The sequence below is a fragment of the Mesoplodon densirostris genome, chromosome X (genome assembly GCF_025265405.1).
Source record: "Mesoplodon densirostris isolate mMesDen1 chromosome X, mMesDen1 primary haplotype, whole genome shotgun sequence".
NCBI classification, from domain to species: Eukaryota; Metazoa; Chordata; class Mammalia; order Artiodactyla; family Ziphiidae; genus Mesoplodon; species Mesoplodon densirostris.
Genome location: NC_082681.1, coordinates 77013835 through 77034756, shown reverse-complemented (window position 1 = coordinate 77034756; position 20922 = coordinate 77013835). Strand labels below are relative to the sequence as shown.

Below are 20922 nucleotides of genomic sequence, written 5' to 3'. Positions count from 1 at the left end.
CATGCTTAAAATGAACAAAATATGAATCAAGTTTTCTAAACAGTTGCTTTAAAAGTGAAGTAGCTGTGTGTGGGAAGCATAGTGAGAGATAACTTCATAAACCCAGAGAAATGTAGCTATCAGGGTCAGTTCAGGTAAATTTGTGTGGGAGGGAGTGGTGGCTTTCAACTGTGCCACTCCAGATGTACTCTCTGTGGCTAGGGTACACTTGCAGCCAGTGAAAAGGTAGTTTCAGAACAGGGTGTAAATTTTCTTTATATATGACCAGAAAATCACGTAATCAGAAAGCTACTTACTGTGTGTTTCCATTTCCTATAAGAGAGGTACTGAAAAGTTTGGCCATCCTTTCTTTGTTTCCACTATCTGTTTTCTATCACCCTACTATGCTCATTTATTCATGTGTACTCATAATATTGTCACTGGTTCTGTTACAATTATTTAGAGAGTCCCCCATCCCCATTCTTGGAGAAAAACCTGAAAAAATCTGAAGGAAAATAGGGGATTGAAGTAGGAAGTTATGTGAGTGCAAACAGGGAAATTAGTAGAGTCTTGACAGGAGAAGGAAAATGCTATGGACTGAATGTTCGCATCCCTCCAAAATTCATATCTTGAAGCCTTAATCCCCAATGTGAAGGCATTTGGAGGTGGGAGCCTTTGGGAGGTAATCAGGTAGAGTCCCCATGGTAGGATTAGTGCCCTGAGAAAAAGAGGAAGAGCCGAGAGCTCACTCTCTCTGTGCCATGTAAGGATACAGTAAGAAGGCAGCTATCTACAAACCAGAAAGAGGGCCCTCACCAGACACTGAATCTGCTGGTACTTTGATCTTGTATCTCTCAGCCTTCAGAACTGTGAGAAATAAATGTTTGCTGTTTAAGCTACCCTGTCTATGGTATTTTGTTATAGTGGCCTGGAACTAAGACAGAAAGTTAGGAGAAACATTCTTCAGTTAGCTACCTAAACATGAGACTAGGAAAGAGGACTCAAGGAATCCTCCACTATCTTTTGCGTGTCAGCCTGAGGCCATAGTCACACCCCTCTCCCCCACACAACACTCATATTTACATACTTAACTCAGTTTATCAAATGTAGATAAAGATAGATATACAGACATGTCAAAACTACTTAACATTCAGAAAAATTCCCACATGTACTTAGACACACATACAAATGCAGGTGTTTACGAGAGACAGATACATGCCTGCAGATATCAAGATATACATAGATATAAACACTAGAATCAGGAAGTAAAAATGTAAGTGAATGAGTTTAAAAGTAGATAGGAGGGCAGGGAGTTGGAGGGGGTGGATGCTATAGAGAGTGAATAGGTGAGTGAGCCAGAGACCAGGTGAGCACAAAGAAAGAGTGCTCAGTAAAGCAGCTATAGACTGGACTGCTATATTCCTGTTCGCCAAAGACCAGAGGCTTCGATTATTCTCTGTGTTGTCTGCTGGCCCACTCTTCAGAGCCATGGATTAGTGTACAAGGCTCTCTTCAGGGCACTAACCCATCTCTAATTCCTTCTCTGTTCCCCAGGTGTAAGACTCTACCCAGACATCTTCTCTTCTGCCCCCCTCCTTTCTGGAACTGCGCTCCTGGCTCCATTTCTCTGGGTTATTCTGCATTTTCTATTACAAATACATCTTTGAGTACCAGCAATCTTCATAAAATGTGATTTTAAGTGTTAATACTGAAATCCTTAAATATACACACTGCACTTGCATTTTTTGGATATTTCACCAAAGGGAGAGTAAGAATTATGTGTGCCGATATAGAGAAGGCAAAAGCAGAGACAGTAAGTTCTGCACAGAAAGGAGTTCATCATTCAGTGTGAGGCAGCATGTGAGTAAAGAAGAAAACCATGATCTGGTACTCTTTTCCCTAGAAAAGGCACTTAGGATAGATATTTCCAATTTATAGCAGCATAAAGTCCAACAATTTAGGGTTTACTCACTTGAAATAATGTTCCAAAGCACCCACCACTCGTTCACACAATGAACCAAACATAAGAAAAATCAAACTTTAGGAATAAGTTGTTATTAATACCGGTTCCCCAAACAGGAGTTAGAAAACTAAGTTTGTAACAGATCTAGAGAATAAAAACACATGCAAACTTTTATGAACCATGAAAGAATTAAGGCACTGAAAAGCCTGGGTGAGCAGATGCCTCCAGGCAAGGGTTCACGTCTTCTACACCAGTTAGTTTATCAGAAAAGTTCGCTCTTCTTGGGAGGGATGGGTTGGAAAGGGGCACGGTCGGGAGTGATCAGGCCATCACATTTCAGTTCCATGCACAATGAGGCGGGAGCCAGCTGTCAAAAGGCTCCCAGCAGCCAGGGCCTAGAGGCCTCACTGCATGGCACAGATGCTGTGAGGCAGGAACTCCTGCACGTAGGTGGCAGCTGCCTTGGAGAGGTAGGTCATGGTGCCAAACCTGCCACTGGGTGCACTGTCATACAGAAGAGTACAGATGCCAGATGCAGGATCCTTTGCCAACATGATATCATCTGCGCCGAGGGTTTTCTGTTTGGTTTTTAAGGGTGGGAGAACACAGGGGAAAGGAACAATTACTAATCCTACTAATTAAAGTCCTGACTAGAATAACTCAGAGCCTCCTCCCCATCACCAACTAGTTGGATCTTAGGCTGTTTAGACAGGAAGGGATCAGGGTTATGCACAAAATGGTGACTATGAGTTTCTATATATGCATTTTTCACTAGATCCTAAAATCACATGAAATTATTTCTAAAGCATTAATTGTTTCGAATTTTTGAAAGTTAAATATATAGGTAATTAGAGTTGTGTTTGTTAAAGAGTCAAATGTTAATACTTACAAATTACCCTAGAGGGACTTTGGTCTGAATCCTTCTAGTACCACTGATTTCAGCATGTATTATTTTATCTTGCATTTCATCATTATTTCTTTCTAAGTTGACTTAATTCAAATAGACCTCAAACTTTCCAATCTAGAGTCTATGCCTAAAAGGGATCACATTTTCTGCTACAACGAACTAAGAGCAATCAGAATATTTAAAATTAGGACTGTCCTAGAAAATCCTTGAAAAGTCCTAGAGAAACTTTTAATTTCCTTTGCATTCCCCCCCAGGGCCTAATAGAATGAAACACTGATTACATGTTTTGGAGACTGTTCTATTAACAGCAGTGCATGTCCTTCACTTTATGTGTTCCTACTCTTAATCTAGGAAACATTTGGAAAGCTTTCAAGAGTTTGCATTCTTAAAATGTGCTTAATTTCCTGGAATAAGATTTATTAAGAAAATAAGGAAATGTAGAATTAAAAGTTTCACTTTAGTATTTTCCTACAGGTAAGAGGGAAAAGCAAAACCAAAACAAAACCAAAATCAAATCTTCTCTTTTCCTTAATAGTCCAGAAAGGATATACTACCCAATAGTTTCTTATTAAGTCCTTATCGCTACAAAAAGTAGTGTGATAAAAGTAGTCTGAAATATGACGAAAAGCAAAAAAGTCCCCTGAGTTCCAGGCAACTTTACCATGTAACACAACCACAAAACTCATGGTAAGAGACAGAGGTCATGCCGCAGCTTACTTCTTTTACAAATAGAGCTCAGAGCCACTACGAAGGGGGCCTAGAAAAGAGCTATGAGGAAGAGGACACAAGAAAGTGACGTTGGCTTCTTGAAGAGCTCTGAATGCAGTCAGGTTAGTATCAGACATTCCTCTTTGAGAAAACAACAGGTTTGCCTACCTGTTCTTGAAGAAACAAGTCATTGGCAATATGCACTATTTTTTCCACAGCAATGATGCTTCTGATACTATGAATTTCAATGTCTGACATCATGGTGAGGACAAGGATGGCTTCAACCAGAAGCTGGCGGTACTCCGGCTGAGGTACATGATTCAGGACAGACTCCACGTGAAGAGAGAATTTAATCTCGCCTGGAGTCATCTGTGATAGAGAAAAAGAAAATCACTTCCTAAGAGCCCATCATGCAGGAGACATCAATTACCTATTCTGAAAGGCAGAAGAAATACTTTAGCCAAGAGTACTGCTTCAGTCTCCTTTAATGTAATTGAGTGAGTAAATAGGTTCAATCTTTTTTTTGAAGGCAATCTGGCAAGCATAACAAGAGTCATAAAAGTATCAATGCCCTCTAACCCATAATCCTCCTTCTGGAAGTTCATCCTAAGGAAATAATTCAAGAGAGGAGAAAAGCCCTAAGTGCAAGAGTGTTTTATAGCAGCATTAGTCACAAGTGGAAAACTAGAAGTAATCTAAACATGGGAATGGTTGTGTAAATAATGGCATATCATGGTACAGCAACTTCATGAGTTTCTATAGAATCATGAAAAGAATAAATAAGATGACTGCGGATAAGGGAAAAATCTAAGTAGAAACTAAATTTGTATATACGTGATGATGAGGATTATGTAAAATATTTATATACTGTTAGATTAAAAAGGGCATGAAGAAATATAAAGTTATTTTAGGGTGAAGGGGATTGAGGACTAATGTTTGGTAAAACTGTATTAAGTAGATTTGGAGTCTAAAGACCTGGGTTCAAGTCCTGTCTTTGTCAGTTACTGGTTTGGTTCTATGACCTTGGGCAATTCACTTCTCTAAATTTGTATGCTTATCTGTGAACTGGGAACTACAATCCCTTCCTTAGCTATCTCACATAGTTGTGCTGAAGATCAAATTAAAGACTGTGTAAAGGTGTTTTGCAGACTCTTAAAGGTATATTCAGGTATGTATTATTGTTAATTCTGTTAACATTTCAATCTTGCTTAAAGGCAGAGAGAAGACCAAGAGAGGACACAGTGTTCTTTACTAGGGAAGAGGCTTCTAGGCAGGAGTGGAGCCCTGAAACACAGCATTAGCTTTCCGTACCCACCCTTGCAGCCATGATCTACAAGAACTCCAGAGTTTTTGAGAATTTTCTACTATCCAGTCTTACTATTCCCAGCTTCCCAATTCTTGCTCCTTTGTTGATTTTGTATAAAAGCTATTTCTTTATAATTTCAGTGTGACTGGGCAAAAAGCAAAATATAAAAGCACTTCCTAATCTATGTCTGTGGTTCATGGCAATGTTTTCCAACCATGGTGATATATCAGAATTATTCTAAGCATTTTTTTTAAAGTACAGGTGCTCATGCCCCATCCCTGGAGAGTCTAATCCACTGACTTGGAGATAGGAGCTCAGGTTACTGTGACATATAGTTAGAGCTAAGGACCATTGGTTTATGATCACTGGTTTATAGTCTACAAACATCTTAGTAGAGAAAGGTAGGGATGAACAGGATGGGGACATGAGAAGTCATTCATTCATTCATTCTTAGATTTCTATCTCATCTACCATTTCTAACTCTGGCAACACTCACATAAATCAGCCTAACTTAATCAACCATTAAAAGAAACTGCATTTATATTATTAATGTAATACATAATTATTCTCTAATATTCCCATTCTATTTTTAAAGAACATTCTCTCCTTTCCTCCAATGCATTTCTTGTTCAGCTGATTTATAAAAGCATAGATTTGTTATTTTGAAAAGTGATCACTGAAATACTTTAGCCAGACAAGCTATCAATCACATAAATGGGAAAGACACAGAATCTTACCTCTCTAGTGGTTGAAGAAGGAAGAACAAAACCTTCCACAGAAAGTCCATGACACTGCAAAACAGCAAAAACGTCACCCAGGATATGCTGACAACTGGGAGACTGTAAGGAGACACTTAGTATTTCTAAGTGTGTTCCACTGGGTAGATGCTGAGTAATCACAGGCCAGTGAAAGGCCCTGCAGGCCACGGGTCTTTGCCAAGGGGTTGCGCTTACTGTGTGGCAAGAAGCAGGGTTGGACTGCATCTGTAGGGAACTCAAGGTTCATCCTCTACTTAGGGGAGTGGAAGGGTCAGGAAGGTCTACCTGCTGGGATAGTCTAGCCCTAAAGATTCAGAGACTATCTGGGAGGATACCACGGTAGGTCCCAGAGCCATCACAAATAGACTTCCATAAAGATATTTTTAGGCTGAAGAGAAAAAACTCAAGATATGCATTTACCAGACATGCATAGTTACATTTTCTAGTTAAGCATCCCCCATCAGCACTCCTGATCCCCTCACTCTGCTCTACTTTCTCTACAGTACATGATCTTTCAACATTCTGTATAATTTACTTATTTCTTGTGTTTCTTATTTATTGCCTCTCCTTAGTAGAATGTAAGTTCCATAAGGACAGAGATTGTTGTCTGTTTTGTTTTCTGTTGTATTTCTGTGAGCACCTAGGACATGGCCTAGTGCATGGCAGATGCTCAAGAAATACTATATGAACGAATGATATTTTATCTTCCCCCCACCATCAATTCAATTATTAAAAAGCAGTGGGAATTAATGACTTGCCATTTTAGATTTTAAATAATTCAAAACATTATATATTAAACCACAGATAAATATTCCAATCCAACAAGTTTGTCGACCCTACCAGACACTTCCATCCCATATTCCATATGCCAAATAACAATCTTTGAGAATTACCAGCCTTGAAACATATGTGCAGAGTGATTATGTTACATTCATACTCTGAAAGGAATGGAATGGAAAAAAAAAAAAACAGACGGCATTTGTTTTTCCCCTTTACATTAGGATTTCAAGTTCATGCTTTGATTCTGCCACAAAATACCCAATTTTCCCAGTCAGACTTGAATGTTCCTTCCCTTGTATTCTCACAGCCTTCTGGTTTTGCACTTTTATCATAACACTTTTGGCCTTGCATTACAGCTGCTATGTAAGAAGATAACTATGGATTAAACTCTTTGATGACAAGAACAGACACTTCCCATGGTATCTGGGTAGAAGAGCACCTACTACATGTAGTCTGTGAAACTGAATTGCCATAAGCCAGGCAGAGCTGGAGAGATACAGCACATATCTGTTACCACTGTGCTATAGCAGTTAAATGGAAGGAAAATAACTGATAGGTACTCTTTGAAAGGAAAATCGCCAGAGTTGATAGCTTGAGGAATCAAATTTCACCATTCCAAAGGATCACCCGATTCTGTCCCTGGAAGAATATCAGCATGCTAAGGGGAGAAACATAACTGAAGGTTTTGAAGTCCTGGTTGAAGTGTTCTTCAGGTCATTACCAAGGGCAATGAAGCAAAAAGTGGCACCTACGAGACTATGAATGAGATCTCTGAATGAGTACAGTAGTCTTCTTGGCCTTCTAAATCTGTCACAATCATAATGGTGTGATGTCCCCTTGAATGTCTTTGGCAAACTAGGCCTTTGACAGAAAAACAAAAATTGGTCACACCAGTAGAGTCTCTGGACTATTAGCATCACTATGACTGCATTTATTTAGTAGTTTTCATCCAAGAAAAAAAATAGGTAAGAGTGTCTCATAAAGCTTCCCAGATGCCACAGTTGTTTTACTGTAGTAACATTTGTTCTTAATAGCACATTGCTACAAATAACATTTCTACTCTATAATAGCTACAAAGAAAGCGAGTCTTTATCACCACATTCATTTGATTAGCAGTAAATGTATCACAATGTCTCACAATATCCAACCATGGCCAAAAAGCAGAGAAGTGATTATTTTTGAAATCTCATTTATAAACACTGCAACAGTAACAGTTATGGAGAGAGACTAAATTATCAGTAATGTCAAAGTAACAAATCAACTGTTTCATTTTAATGTTTTCTTCTAGGTTTTATCCATAAGAGCACATGACTTTTATATAATTGCAGCGACATCATAGTCATGTCATATCTCAGACAAGGAGACTGATAATTTCATGGGGGGGGGCATGAAATAAAGAGACATCTACAGTGTATTATGCTCACCTTCTGCAAAACTTTCCATACTTTTTGATAAAATCCAATTGGGACTCTGTTTAGTGCTCCATCCAGCCTTCTTCGGCGTTGCCATTGACCTTGACGACTATCTTTAGATGTCTGTTGACCACATGCACTAGGGAAGGACCCAATACTTGGACTCATAGAGGTTCCAGGTGACTTGGGAGAAAAGTAGAGGAAAGAACATAAATCAAGAGTTATCTCTGTTTCTGTGATTAAAGTATTATAGCACAATGAATAATAAACACACTCAGCAGAATTATAAACCACAAATTAAGTGTAACACCCAAGACAAAAAGGTTATAGTGAAGCTAGAAGACTTATGAGTAGCTAGCAGCAATGTAAACAGGTATGATCCTTTTAGAAAGCATCTAGTGATACATAAGAAGAGCCATAAAAATACTGATGACATGGGAGGTTCTTCACTGTCTCTTTGCCAGGTTATTTCTGTTAAACTTCTAACTGGTCTATGGCTTGGTTTGTTGCTCCCATAGGCTGTAACACAAGCCTCAATTTGAAATAAGACACAAATTATATTATCTTACTACAATGAAATTAAATTAGAAATCAGTAACAAAAGGAAATTTGGGAAATTTACAAATATGTGGAAATTAGACAGCACATCCCTAAATAACCAGTGGGTTAAGAAAGAAATCACAAGGAAAATTAGAAAACAGTCTGAGATGAATGAAAATGGAAACACAACATACCAAAACTTATGGGATGCAGCTAAAACAGTGCTTAAAGAGAAGTTTATTTTATAAATGCTTGTATTAAAAAAGAAAGATCTCAAATCAATAACCAAACCTTCTACCTTAAGACAATGAAAAAAAGAAGAAAAGAAGAGCAAATTAAACTGAAAGCAAATAGAAGAAAATAACAAAGACTGTCACAGAAAGAAAAATAGAGAACCAAAAATAATAGAGAAAAATCAATGAAACCAAAAATTTGTTTCTTTGAAAATAAACATCAAAAAAATTGACAAATATTTAGCTAGACATACCTAAAAACTAAAAAAAAAAGGAAATGTATTAAAGTCAGGATACAAAGAGAGGACATCACTTCCAACTTTAAAGAAATAGAAAGGATTATAAGGACATACCATTGGCAGTCACATGTCAACAAATTATTGATATATAACTTAGATGAAAACCACAAGTTCCTAGAAAGACACAAACTATACAAATGGACTCCAGAAGAAACAAAATCCGAATAGATTTATAACAAAGAGATATAACTAGTAATTACAAAACTTTCACAGAGAAAAGTCCAGGTACAGGTGGCTTCACTGGTTAATACCACCAAACATCTGAAGAAGAATTAATATCACTTCTTCACAAACACTTCCAAAAAAGAGAAAAGGAAGGAACTTCCCAACTCATTCTATGAGGCCAGTATTAGCCTTACACCAAAATCAGACAAAGACATCACAAGAAAACTACAGATCAATACCCCTTATGAACACAGATACAAAGATCCACGACAAAACACCAGCAAACCTAAAAATTCAGCAACATATAAAAAAGATGATACACCTTTTAATACACACGATGAAGTAGAATTTATTCCAGGAGTTCAAGGTTGTTTTAACATCTGGACATCAATCTATGTAATACACCCTATCAACAGAATAAAGGATAAAACCCATATCATCCCAATAGATAGAGAAAAAGCATTTAATAAATTCTAACACCGTTTCAATGATAAAAAACACTCAACAAACTGGGAACAAAGGGGTTCTTCCTAAATCTAATAGAGGGCATCTACAAAAAACCCACAGCTGACATCATAATGAATGGTTGATGACTGAATGTTTTCCCTCCTAAGATCAGAACAAGACAAAGATGTTCAATCTTGCTACTTCTATTCAGTATTGTACTGGAGGCTCTATCCAGGGCTATTAAGAAAGAAAATAAAAGTCATTCAGAGTGGAAAGTCATTTGCAGATGACATGATCTTGTATATAAGGAATTCACTAAAAACCAATTAGAACTAATAAATGAGTTCAGTGAGGCTGCACGATATAAGATCAATATACAAAAATTAATTGTATTTCTAAACAGTAGCAATCAACAATCTGAAAATGAAATTAAGAAAACAATTTCATTTAAGACAGCATTAAAAAGAATAAAATACTTAGGAATAAATTTAATGAAAGAAGTGTAAAACATACACTCTGAAAACTACAAAACCTGTTGAAAGAAATTAAAGACCTAAATAAATAGAGATCCTATTTTCATGGAGAAGGCTTAATATTGTTAAAATGGTAATACTCTCAAAACTGATCTATAGATTGAACACAATCTTTATCAAAATCCCATTGGGTTCTTTGCAGAAATTGACAAGCTTATCCTAACATTCATGTGAAAATTCAAGGGACCCATGATAGCTAACACAATCTTAAAAAAGATCAAAGTTGGAGGACTCACAATTCCCAACTTCAAAATTTATTATAAAGCTACAATAATCAACACTGTGTCAAGAGACACTGCTTTGGGAAAACAAGTGTTCTCCTTACTTGCTGCAAGTAATAAATCCTTCCTTCTCTGGGAAAAAAAAAAAAAGGCTGCGTCATACAGGCATAGGCTAGGCATGTAGATCAGTGAAATAAAATTGGGAGTTCAGAAATAACCCACTGCAGTTTTGTCAGTTTTTAACAAGGGTGTCAAGAAAAGTAAATGGAGGAAAGACAGTCTTCTATCTAAGAGATAGCGCTGGAACAACTGGATAGTCACATTCAAAAGAATGAAGTTGGACCCCCTACTACACACCATACACAAAAATTAAGTCCAAATGGGTTACTGTGCAAAAAAGAGTTAACACAGCAGGCCAGAAATGCTATTCTTGGAAAGGCCTGATTATAAGATTGGCCCTTGGTTGGCATTTGGAAAGCTGGATTTTGGGAAGGTTTCCACCATTCTCAGAATTGATTAACAGTGGCTTACTGTGCCTAAACTGTTTGTGGAAACACTATGGTTTATGTTGAATATCTGCCTTCCCTCTGGGAGTCTAGAGTTTTGGTACCTGCCAGACAGAGGCTGTTTATGTGACCAGCCCCCAGTAAAAACCCTGGGTGCTGAGTCTTAAATGAGCTTCACTGGTTGGCAATATTTCATACATGCTGTCACAACTCATTGCACGGGGAATTGCAACCTGTGTGACTTCACTGGGAGAGCACTCTGGAAGCTGGTGCCTGTTTTCCCTGGACTTTGTCTAATGTACCTTTTCCCTTTGCTGATTTTGCTTTGTATTCATATGCTGTAATAAGTCGTAGCTTTGAGTATGCTTAGTCCTGTGAGTCCTCCTAGTGAATCACTGAACCCGAGAGGTGGTCTTGGGGACCCATAAACATAATCATAGACCTAATTGTAAGAGCTAAAACTATAAAACTCTTAAAAATAGGAATAAATCTTTGTGACCTTGGGCTAGGCAACGCCTTCTTAGATAGGACACTAAAAGAAAAATTAGATGAATTGGACTTCACCCGAACTAAAAACTTCTGTTCTTCAAATGACACTATCAAGAAAATAAATTCCGTGGTTGATATTCTTCAGAGGAAAAAAAATGAAAAGCAACACATAGAATGGGAAAAACTATGTGCCAATCACATATCTGATAAGGGACTTGTATCCAGAATACATAACGAACCTTTAGGGACCTGTATCCAGAATATATAAAGAATCTTTACAACTCAACAATAAAAAGACAAATAACCCAATTAACAAATGGGAAAAGGACCTGAATGGACATTTCTCCAAAAGAAGATAAACAAATAGTCAATTGGCACATGAAAAGATGTTTAATATCATAAGGAACTGCAAATCAAAACCACAATGAGATACCACTTCATACCCACTAAAATGGCTAGAATCAAAAAGATGGACAATAGCAAGGATTGGTGTGGATATGAAGAAATTGGAACCCTCAGACATTGCCAGTGGGAATGTAAAATGGTACAGTCCCCTTTGGAAAACAATTTGGCAGTTTCTTATGCTAAACGTAGTTACCAAATGACCCAGCACTTCTCCTAGATGTATATCCAAGAGAAATAAAAACATATGTCCACACAAAAACTTGTACATGAAGGTTCATAGCAGTGTTATTCATAACAGTCAAAAACCAGAAACAACCCAGATGTTCATCAACTGATGAATGGATAAATAAAGTGTCGTGTATATCAATACAGTAAGGTACTGTTCAGCAATATAAAGGAATGAAGTATTGGTACATGCTACAACATAAAACTTATAAAAGTAAAGGATAAAATACATTGGGGAAAGTGTTTCTTTGACAGTTTAGATTCAGAAATAAATATAAAATAAAAAGAAGGTAATAGAAATATTTTCTGAGAAAAGAACTTCTTACATTTTAATTTGGATCAAATGCCTATATCACCACTGCTATGTAAAAGAGAAAAGTGCCTTAAGGCATTTCTATTGGCCAGTGACTATCACACTGATATACCAAGTAGATGAACTCCATTTGATTTATCTTCATTGTCTTCGTCTCTACCATCAAGATCCTAGGCTGCTGAGAGTGGAGTCAAACCACAAAGGCTATTCAGACTGTTTTCCAAAACCAAATATCAATAGTTCTGAGCTTTTAGATTAACTCCTCCTCTATGCCTCTGTCTTCCTTTATTAATGTAGATATGACAAAGTTGGCCAAGTCATACTACACTAATTCATTACAGGGTATATACTTGGTTAAAGTCAACAGAAATAGCAATATTGTTTCCAATAGTTTTCCATTTTTTGTTTGGTTGTCATCTGGCCTTAATCTCTTCAGCCTAAGAAATCTGAAATCATAGGCCATTATGGATCATTGATTTAAACCAAGGAAACTAAATCAGAGATCAGTCTTCCTAAACTGTAAGTGTCATGAGGGCAAGGACCACATCTGTTTTGTTCACTATTGTATTTCCAGTGCCTGGCACAAAATTGGCACTCAATTAATATTTACAAATGAATAAATGATAAGAATAGGTAACCCAGTGGTTTTCAAACTTAAAAGTGCATCAGAATCAGCCAGAAAGCTTATTAAAACACAGATTGCTGGGCCTCACCTCAGTCTTTCTGATTCAGTAGGCCTAGGATGGGAACCAATATTTTACATCTCTAACAAGTTCCCAGCGGATACTGATGCTTTCCAGTGCCTGGCACATAGCAGGCATTTAATTAATTATATTAGTTGAAAGAATAAATGACTGAACAGATACTTAACAGATAAATACTTATTAAATTGAATTTTGTTTTCTGAAATGGAAAAGAGGTTGGAGTTGAACCCCCTCACCTGCCTTTTTGGAAAAGAAATGGAAAGATATCACCCTGCCTGAAGCTGATTTATAAGTATAAATTTTACTTTTTGATTCTTTTTTTTTTTTTTTTTTGCTGTACGCGGGCCTCTCACTGTTGTGGCCTCTCCCGTTGCAGAGCACAGGCTCAGCAGCCATGGCTCACGGGCCCAGCCGCTCCACGGCATGTGGGATCTTCCCAGACCGGGGCACGAACCCGTGTCCCCTGCATCGGCAGGCAGACTCTCAACCACTGCACCATCAGGGAAGCCCGATTCATTTTTTTTTTCAGTCAATCAGATTGTCATATAATACAAGATAACAGCAGTTGCCAGAAAAAACAGTGACATCAAATCTACACCCAGGGGATGACCACCATTGGGCTATGAAAAATATTTGAGAAAATAAATTTTTAAAAGGGATGAGGCAAGGAAAACATTATGTGTTTTTAAAAGTTATTAGTAGATTAAAATTACAGACTATTCAAGTAACTAGCCAGCATGTTGCCATTAAAAAAGCTGATGAAATAGCCTGACTCTAAAAGTCATGGAAAAGGGTAAAATAAATAAAACTACCTTTACAAGTATTTTTTCTATAATCAGAAAAGAGGGCATTGGTGAGTGGCAGAGAAAAGGGCTTAGAACAATACAAAATACCAGACAGGCAGGTGAGGGTGGAAATCAGTATTTAGAAGAAAGAAAGTAATGAAAATTTAGAGCTCTCAATCCTCTAAATTACAGTCCTAATGATTTTGGCTTTCTTAAAGTCCTATAGGTAGTGTATGTGTAAAAAAAATTATATGATATAGCTGGGTGGGTAGGTCAAGTCCTTAATATCATACTAATCTAGCTGGGAACATGGACTTCAAGTTCTAAATATATAATGAACTTGTAAGTAATACTCTGTGACTATAAACGACCATGAAGTATTTAGCCAATCACTCTCAACCAAAACAAGAACTGTTTACCAGGAACATCACTTCAACTCTTCAGTATGAAATGTAGTTCTTTAATCTTTCAGATAGGAAAATGTTCAGATTATCCAAATTGTCTAGGAAAAATCCTGTAAAGTGAACACTTTTCTATCACAAGGCCCTTTCTTATTTCATTCTGGTCTTGTATTTGCATAATATAAACGTAAAAGAGTATCTGATAGGTATATCTAAATTAAGTTTACTTCAAATTAAACATCAAGCATTGGCTCTTTATTTTCCTAAATGGTTTCTGACTCCTAAAACAAACAGACACTCAAGCACACAAACAAGCAAAATTTCCATTTTGCCTTTCCTCTTCTGGACGTGTTTTAATATCGTAAGCTAGCATAAGTCTATTTTGAAAGTAGAAGGAGTAGTTTTAAGCTTTTCATTAAAACACTTTGAAATCACACCATTTCCCAGAGTTTTGAAAAACACTGTGGAAGTTTGTGTTAATTATTTATAACTCATCTATTCTCATCTTCAAGGAAAAAATTAGTAACAGCCTACAGTATGATGTTCAGTGACTCCCACCAACTCCCAGATTGATTTATATGTTTTCCCTCTATGTGTTCACAACACCTTTCATATACCTCTATCATGACAATGATAAAAATCTAATTTCTGGACAATAACTGAAAATAGATGTTTAGAAAAGCCCTTACCTAGTCTGGTTCTTAAAAGTAAGAAATGTAAGTCTACTTTCATAAAATTAATTCCAAAATTATGTATTAATCCTAACAAGAGGAATTCAAGGTTTCAATTTCTTGCTATCAAAAACAAGTTACTTTCCTCTTAAAATCAGCAAGATAGTTTGGCCCAGAAAAACGAAAGCTATCTGCAGAAAGATTGCTAAAAGGAGAATCAAACAAGCTACTCTGTGGCTTATCTTATTTGTAAAAAAGCCATAAGCTCATGCATGTTTTATAGAACTAAAGGCAGGCTAATCTATGTTAAAGGATCCCTACTTGTTTCAGCTGACTCTCAGTTGAGATAGACAGTCTACGAAAGTCCACCTGAAAAATAAATGGCTCAAATTAAACTCAGAATACGAAACAAAAGACATGATCTTAACAAAGTCTGAGTCCAAAAGAATGTTCTTAAATATGAAAGTATCCCAGCTCAGTTCCCAAGTAGTATCTTACCTGCTTTATCTCACTTTTTAACTGCATAATCCCAGTTCGTTCTGGTTTGGTTGCTCCAACAGCACCAATCTCACGGATAGAAATAGCAGGGCTGATACGTGAATCAGTGGGACGAACTATATAGCATGACCGATTAAAGAGAAAGAGGGAGGATAATCAGGTTCAAATTTTTTTCTCCATCACATTTAAAAGACTTAGATGTATGTCCTCCTTTTATGTTAATAATAATAAAACCAAACAACCAACTAAACCTTGCTATTCAAAGTGTGGTACACAGGCCTGCAGCATTAGCTTCACCTAGAAGCTTGTTAGAATTTTAGGCCCAATTCTAGAATTAAAGCCTGCAGTTTAGCAAGATACCCAGGTGATTCTTATGAACAGTAAGGCCTGAGGAACACTGCTTTATAACACTCTAAGGTCTAGTATCCATCCATCTCACATTATATATTTATTTATTCTAAGTCTAAAAGTTAAGCATGAGAGATAACTTTTCATTTGCTCTGATGTTTTAGGTACTTGATATCAAACACCACTACCAAACCACCAAGTGCAGGTGTAAGGTTAATTTGTGATAGACCCCTAAACGTATTTGAATTTAAAAGTGAAAGGATATATCAGGTGCACTGTAGCAGCTACACCCCCCCCCCCACTATAAGTGCTACTGAATTATTGCCAACTGGAATACAAGAAAGTTTCAGATGATACAGGTTGCTAGTTGTCCTAAAGTAGTCTTAAGATAATGTAAGGGAATGTATAAAACAGTCCAAAACAAAATATGCTAGTAATCTACTTAACTGACATATCATTTAAGGGAAAAAAAGACACACAGTGGTTTCCAAATCTTGTTCCAGAAGACAGCTTTGGTTTTAACTTTCATATACTGGGGTCCTATTTATTTGGGAGAAAAGTTCCTCTGATAAAAGCAAAACACTTTAAAATCAATGAGACATTTAAAACAAACATTCTGAAATAGAAATGCAGTGATTCAACCTTACCGCTTCGTTCCACGCCAAACTCCTTGCCACTGAGAATGTGATGCAGGAGGTTCTTCATGGCTGAAGGACTGAGATTCATCAGGCCATCTGTGGCTTCCTCAGCTACTCAGCAGAAATGTTAGAACAGAGGGATTTCTAATTGACCTGCCACTCACCCTATTTTTTCTCTATTTCTTTTCTTGCTTAGAATTTCTGAGTCACTTGATTGGAAGAAAAAACGCAGACATAGAGAATGGACTTGAGGACACGGGGAGAGGGAAGGGTAAGCTGGGACGAAGTGAGAGAGTAGCATTGACATACATACACTACCAAATGTAAAATAGATAGCTAATGGGAAGCAGCCGCATAGCACAGGGAGATCAACTCGGTGCTTTGTGACCACTTAGAGGGGTGGGATAGGGAGGGTGGGAGGGAGACACGAGATGGAGGGGATATGCGGATATATGTATACATATAACTGATTCACTTTGTTATACAGCAGAAACTAACACAACATTGTAAAGCAATTATACTCCAATAAAGATGTTAAAGAAAATAAATTTCCAGCACCATACTGCCTAGGCATTCATCCTCCAACAGATTCTTAATAATTTAAGGACTGATTATCCAGTTTATGGATTAACTAGGCCCTTGATTTCTTCTTCACCCCTCTTCCACATCATTAGGATACTCAGAATCTTTATTTGAAAGTGGGAAGAATGAAAGGAGCACAGTGGAACTGGAAACCAGTCAGAGAAAGCAATGATTGTATCTACAAAGATGGGCTAAAATAATCAAAACTTCTCTCTATCTGGAAATATGGGGATTTAAAAAGAGAATAGATATGAATCTATGAAATTATGAAGAATATTGAGAAGATAACTTGAATTCGTTCATCAACATCAGACACCTATTATGAGTTTACTACATGTAGGTCATGATTTTAAGCAATGTTAGTACAAAGAGGTATGACATGGCACTTGACCTTGTGAGGCTGACCAACTATTTGGGAGAGACTGGACATGTAAACAAGATAAACAACAGTAAAACATGGCATGGCTATACTAAGTGTCAGATTTGAGAGGTATAGACAATAAATGCTTTGGAAATAAGAGGAGACATCAATCTCCAAGGATGGGGACTGATAAAATTAGTGGGAAGTACTGTTGAACTGGGAGGTAGAGGCCAGACTGTTGAGGGTCTTGAATATCAGACCCAGGGATCTTGACTTTATCCTAGAAGAAATAAATAGCCATGGTTTGATGAATCCACAGGAAAAAAAAATCTGCAATGGGCAATTAAGGAAAAGTGAAGAATGTTTGAGGATTTATCACTTCTTGAGGTTTATTACTGAATAATCAGACTCTCATAAAACATCACTTGCTACCAAAGCTTGAGAAAAATATATATATATGCATGTAATCTTATAACAATGTGCTGAACTGGCGATCATTTGGAATCAGGCAGACTTGGACTCAAATTTCACTATTTACCAGTTATGTAACTTTGGGCAAGTCATTAACCTTTCTGAGTTTCATTTTTTAAAAATTGCTCATTAGCTTTATTTAAATAATTTAAAATTTTTATACAATTTTAAAGGTTACTTTCCATTTACAGTTATTACAAAATATTGGCTATATTCCCTGTGTTGTACAACACATCCTTGAGCCTATTTTACATCCAATAGTTTGTTGAGTTTCAATTCCTTTTACAATCAGTAAAAGTGAGATAAAAATACCTTCTCCAGTTGGTTGTTGTAAGGATTAAATGAGATAATATATGTAAATATAAAGCAAAAAGTACAGTGTCTGGCATATGGTAGGTATAAAATAATCATTAGCTTTATTCCTTTAAAGGGTTATTTAAATATATATTATCTCATGTAATTTAGGTTAGATTCAAACCAATAAATTTAACTACTTGCTAACAGCTCAATTAAAAGCCTTTTGGGGAAATTTAACTGAAACAATGGCTAAAATTGAGTTTTGCAACTGTGATTTTATCTTTGTATTCAATCCCTATCTCTGTTACTTTGCCATTCTTGTTGAAATCAAATACCGAAGGAAAAAATAGTCATGCCATGGGGTCTTCCCGTAATTCTGTGCTACAGCTTCCAAAGGCCCCATCTATTCTTCTAACTAAAACTGCTACCTTGCCAAATATACCTATAGCTAATATCAAAAAGAGTCCTGTCAGATAAATATGAATAGAAATATTGCCTTCCTTTATTTGATCCTGATGTTGACTAGACAGAATACTGACACTATAATCAAACTGATGTGGTGACTCAATCTGACAGCCAGAAGTGGCCATGCCTGAATCAGAATCGAACCCAGTCTATCACACTTAGTTTGATGTATGCCTCGGATCACTCTAGGAGTTAGTAGGAATGCAATTGGGAGTGCAGAGCCCCTAGGAGGTGGAATTTTGAAGCTGACAACTAATATATAAATTTGTCATAGCAGTCCCTTGACTTGTATAGAGACTGACTAACATGGGAACAAGACTGCTATATGCAGCTTCTGAGCTACTGATAAAAATCTTTTAGCTTCCTTTCCCTCCTGATTCAAAACTCAATAGAACTCTATTAAAAGTGAATTCTGCCTCAAACAGTTACTTAATTGAATACCTGAGCATCGAAGCGAGTGGGCCAGTTCTGTTGCCATAACTTGTATGATCAGACCAATTCGAAGTCGAAACATTTCAGCAAAGAGGCCAGGCTGAGTTCGCATATACATGGCTAGATATACCATTATTTCCTGTGCATGGAATGAATATAGACAAAAATTATGCCCTAGATCTCAGAAGGCTTATTTTGTGGTCTTCAGAAATTGCCAGATCAATTGAAAACAAACTTTTAAATATCAATCACCAGATTAGGCTTTATAATTCTGCTCACCTGTGTAAGAACTGAAATGCTCATGTCCCCTTCACTGGCTTCATCTATCAGCTGAGTGAGTTCTTCATAGGGCAGAGGTCTAAGGAAGAGGACAGTGAAGAAAGACAAAATTCTGCAACTACTTAAAGCTAAATTTATTGAGAAAATAAAAAAGCTCCTCCCAAGTCCAAGTCAGTGTCTCAACATCTCATCATTACTGGTAGCATTCTGGTTCTTTCAGTCTTCAAAGTTCACTGCCTCCCCAAAGCACTCTGGACCATATCAACTCAGGAGAGCTCTGCTCTCCCGTCTCTAAGCCTGGATTGCCCTTCTCCTTCCAAACTGTATTTAAAACTCACCCTATTATGTCCTTCCAGACCAGTCTTTCATGGTTAATTCTTAACATTTGACGAGTAACTATTATGGCTAAAAAGTAATAAACTAAATCTAAGCTGTGCCTTGTGGAAGACATTTTATTACTTTACAATCACACCTTATAGAGTTATACTGATTTTTTATAGTTTCATCAGTTTACACACACACACACACACACACACACACACCCTCCTACACTTCTGCCTCTCCTGTTGATACTAAGCACTCTGTGGGCATGGGGCATGCCATCTTCTTTTGGATTGCCCACAGTAGCCACAAAATTGATCTGATTTGTAATAAAAGGTTCTGTTTGCCAGGAGTAAGGTGTTATGGATTGAACTGTGTTCCCTCTAAGTTCCTATGTTGAAATCCTAATCCCTACTATCTCAGAGTGTGACCTTATTTGGAGATGGGGTCTTTACAGAGGTAAGCTAAAGTGAGGTAATTGGGTGGGCCCTAATCTAATACGACTGGTGTCTTTTATAAGTGAGAAATTTGGACACAGAGACACACAGAGAGAGAAGAAATGTGAAGAGACAGAAGGAAAAAACAGCCATCTATAAGCCAAGGAGAGAGGCCTGGAACAAAGTCTAGAGTATAGCTGATTTTTTGTGGGGGCTAATTCCAGTTGCCCTGTTTGTTTGTTTTCTGAATAAAACGTTTGGTAAAGCCAATAAGTAAAAACAAAAGAACAAAAAAACCCCAAAAGAGCAAAATACATTTGAGTACTACTCCCTGTGAGCCTTCTCTTTCATTTACTCATGTCCTATCACTACCAACATTCTCACGTCGACTGTCCCTGATAGAAGCTCACACACGTAGGACATTATCGTACACTTATAGATTAGGACAAGAGAATTGCAGTCAGTCCACACAGCTCCTTAAAGTCTCAGAGAAGCTTGATCAAACCCAAACAGAAACCATACTAACGCAGAGATGGTCTTCTCTCGAGGTTCTGGAGGGAGTCCCACTGTCAAATGTTTCTGGTGGGAGAGAAGGTCTGTGCAGACCTAGGAATAAATAGTATAATAGTATTATCCTTCCCATAACACCTCACATTTCCATGAAATTTTCTCTTTTCAGCCTAGAAACCTTTGCTCTCCCTTAACTTAATGACACATCAATCTTTTCCTCAGGAAATGCGATGAAGATCAGAAAAGAGGGATTTCTAGGAAGGAACAATGAAGTATTTTTATCTCCTAAAAGGTAGGAACTTTTAGCCTAGTATACATTCATTCTTAAGACCTAGAATTCTCATAGTTTATAACACCTCTATAAGTCTACAGTTTATATGCTTCAGTATTATATATTTGACATTCATAAACAAAAAAAGCTACCTGATAATCAGAAATGTTATGTGGGAAAAACAACATCTTAAGTGGTTAGATGCTGTGGTGACTGCGTTAAAAAACAACTGCAGGGCTTCCCTGGTGGCGCAGTGGTTGAG

At 37.2% G+C, this 20922-nt stretch overlaps 1 protein-coding gene across 3 annotated transcripts in view; it reads right to left on the bottom strand.

The window, feature by feature from the left end:
* Window positions 1-2018: 2018 nt before the first annotated feature.
* Window positions 2019-20922, bottom strand: part of PHKA1 (phosphorylase kinase regulatory subunit alpha 1) — a 131974-nt gene continuing 113070 nt past the window's right edge. For 2 of the 3 annotated variants that reach the window (XM_060086309.1, XM_060086311.1), the window contains 10 exons: window positions 20406-20485; window positions 19122-19200; window positions 18852-18981; window positions 16244-16345; window positions 15249-15364; window positions 15072-15119; window positions 7826-7996; window positions 5601-5654; window positions 3726-3926; window positions 2019-2520 (listed from right to left, as the gene is read on the bottom strand). In XM_060086309.1, coding sequence (XP_059942292.1) covers window positions 2347-2520; window positions 3726-3926; window positions 5601-5654; window positions 7826-7996; window positions 15072-15119; window positions 15249-15364; window positions 16244-16345; window positions 18852-18981; window positions 19122-19200; window positions 20406-20485 — 1155 coding nt within the window. In that variant the 3' untranslated portion in view covers window positions 2019-2346. The remainder of the gene's footprint in view (window positions 2521-3725; window positions 3927-5600; window positions 5655-7825; window positions 7997-15071; window positions 15120-15248; window positions 15365-16243; window positions 16346-18851; window positions 18982-19121; window positions 19201-20405; window positions 20486-20922) is intronic. The other variant, XM_060086310.1, reaches the window with a different exon arrangement.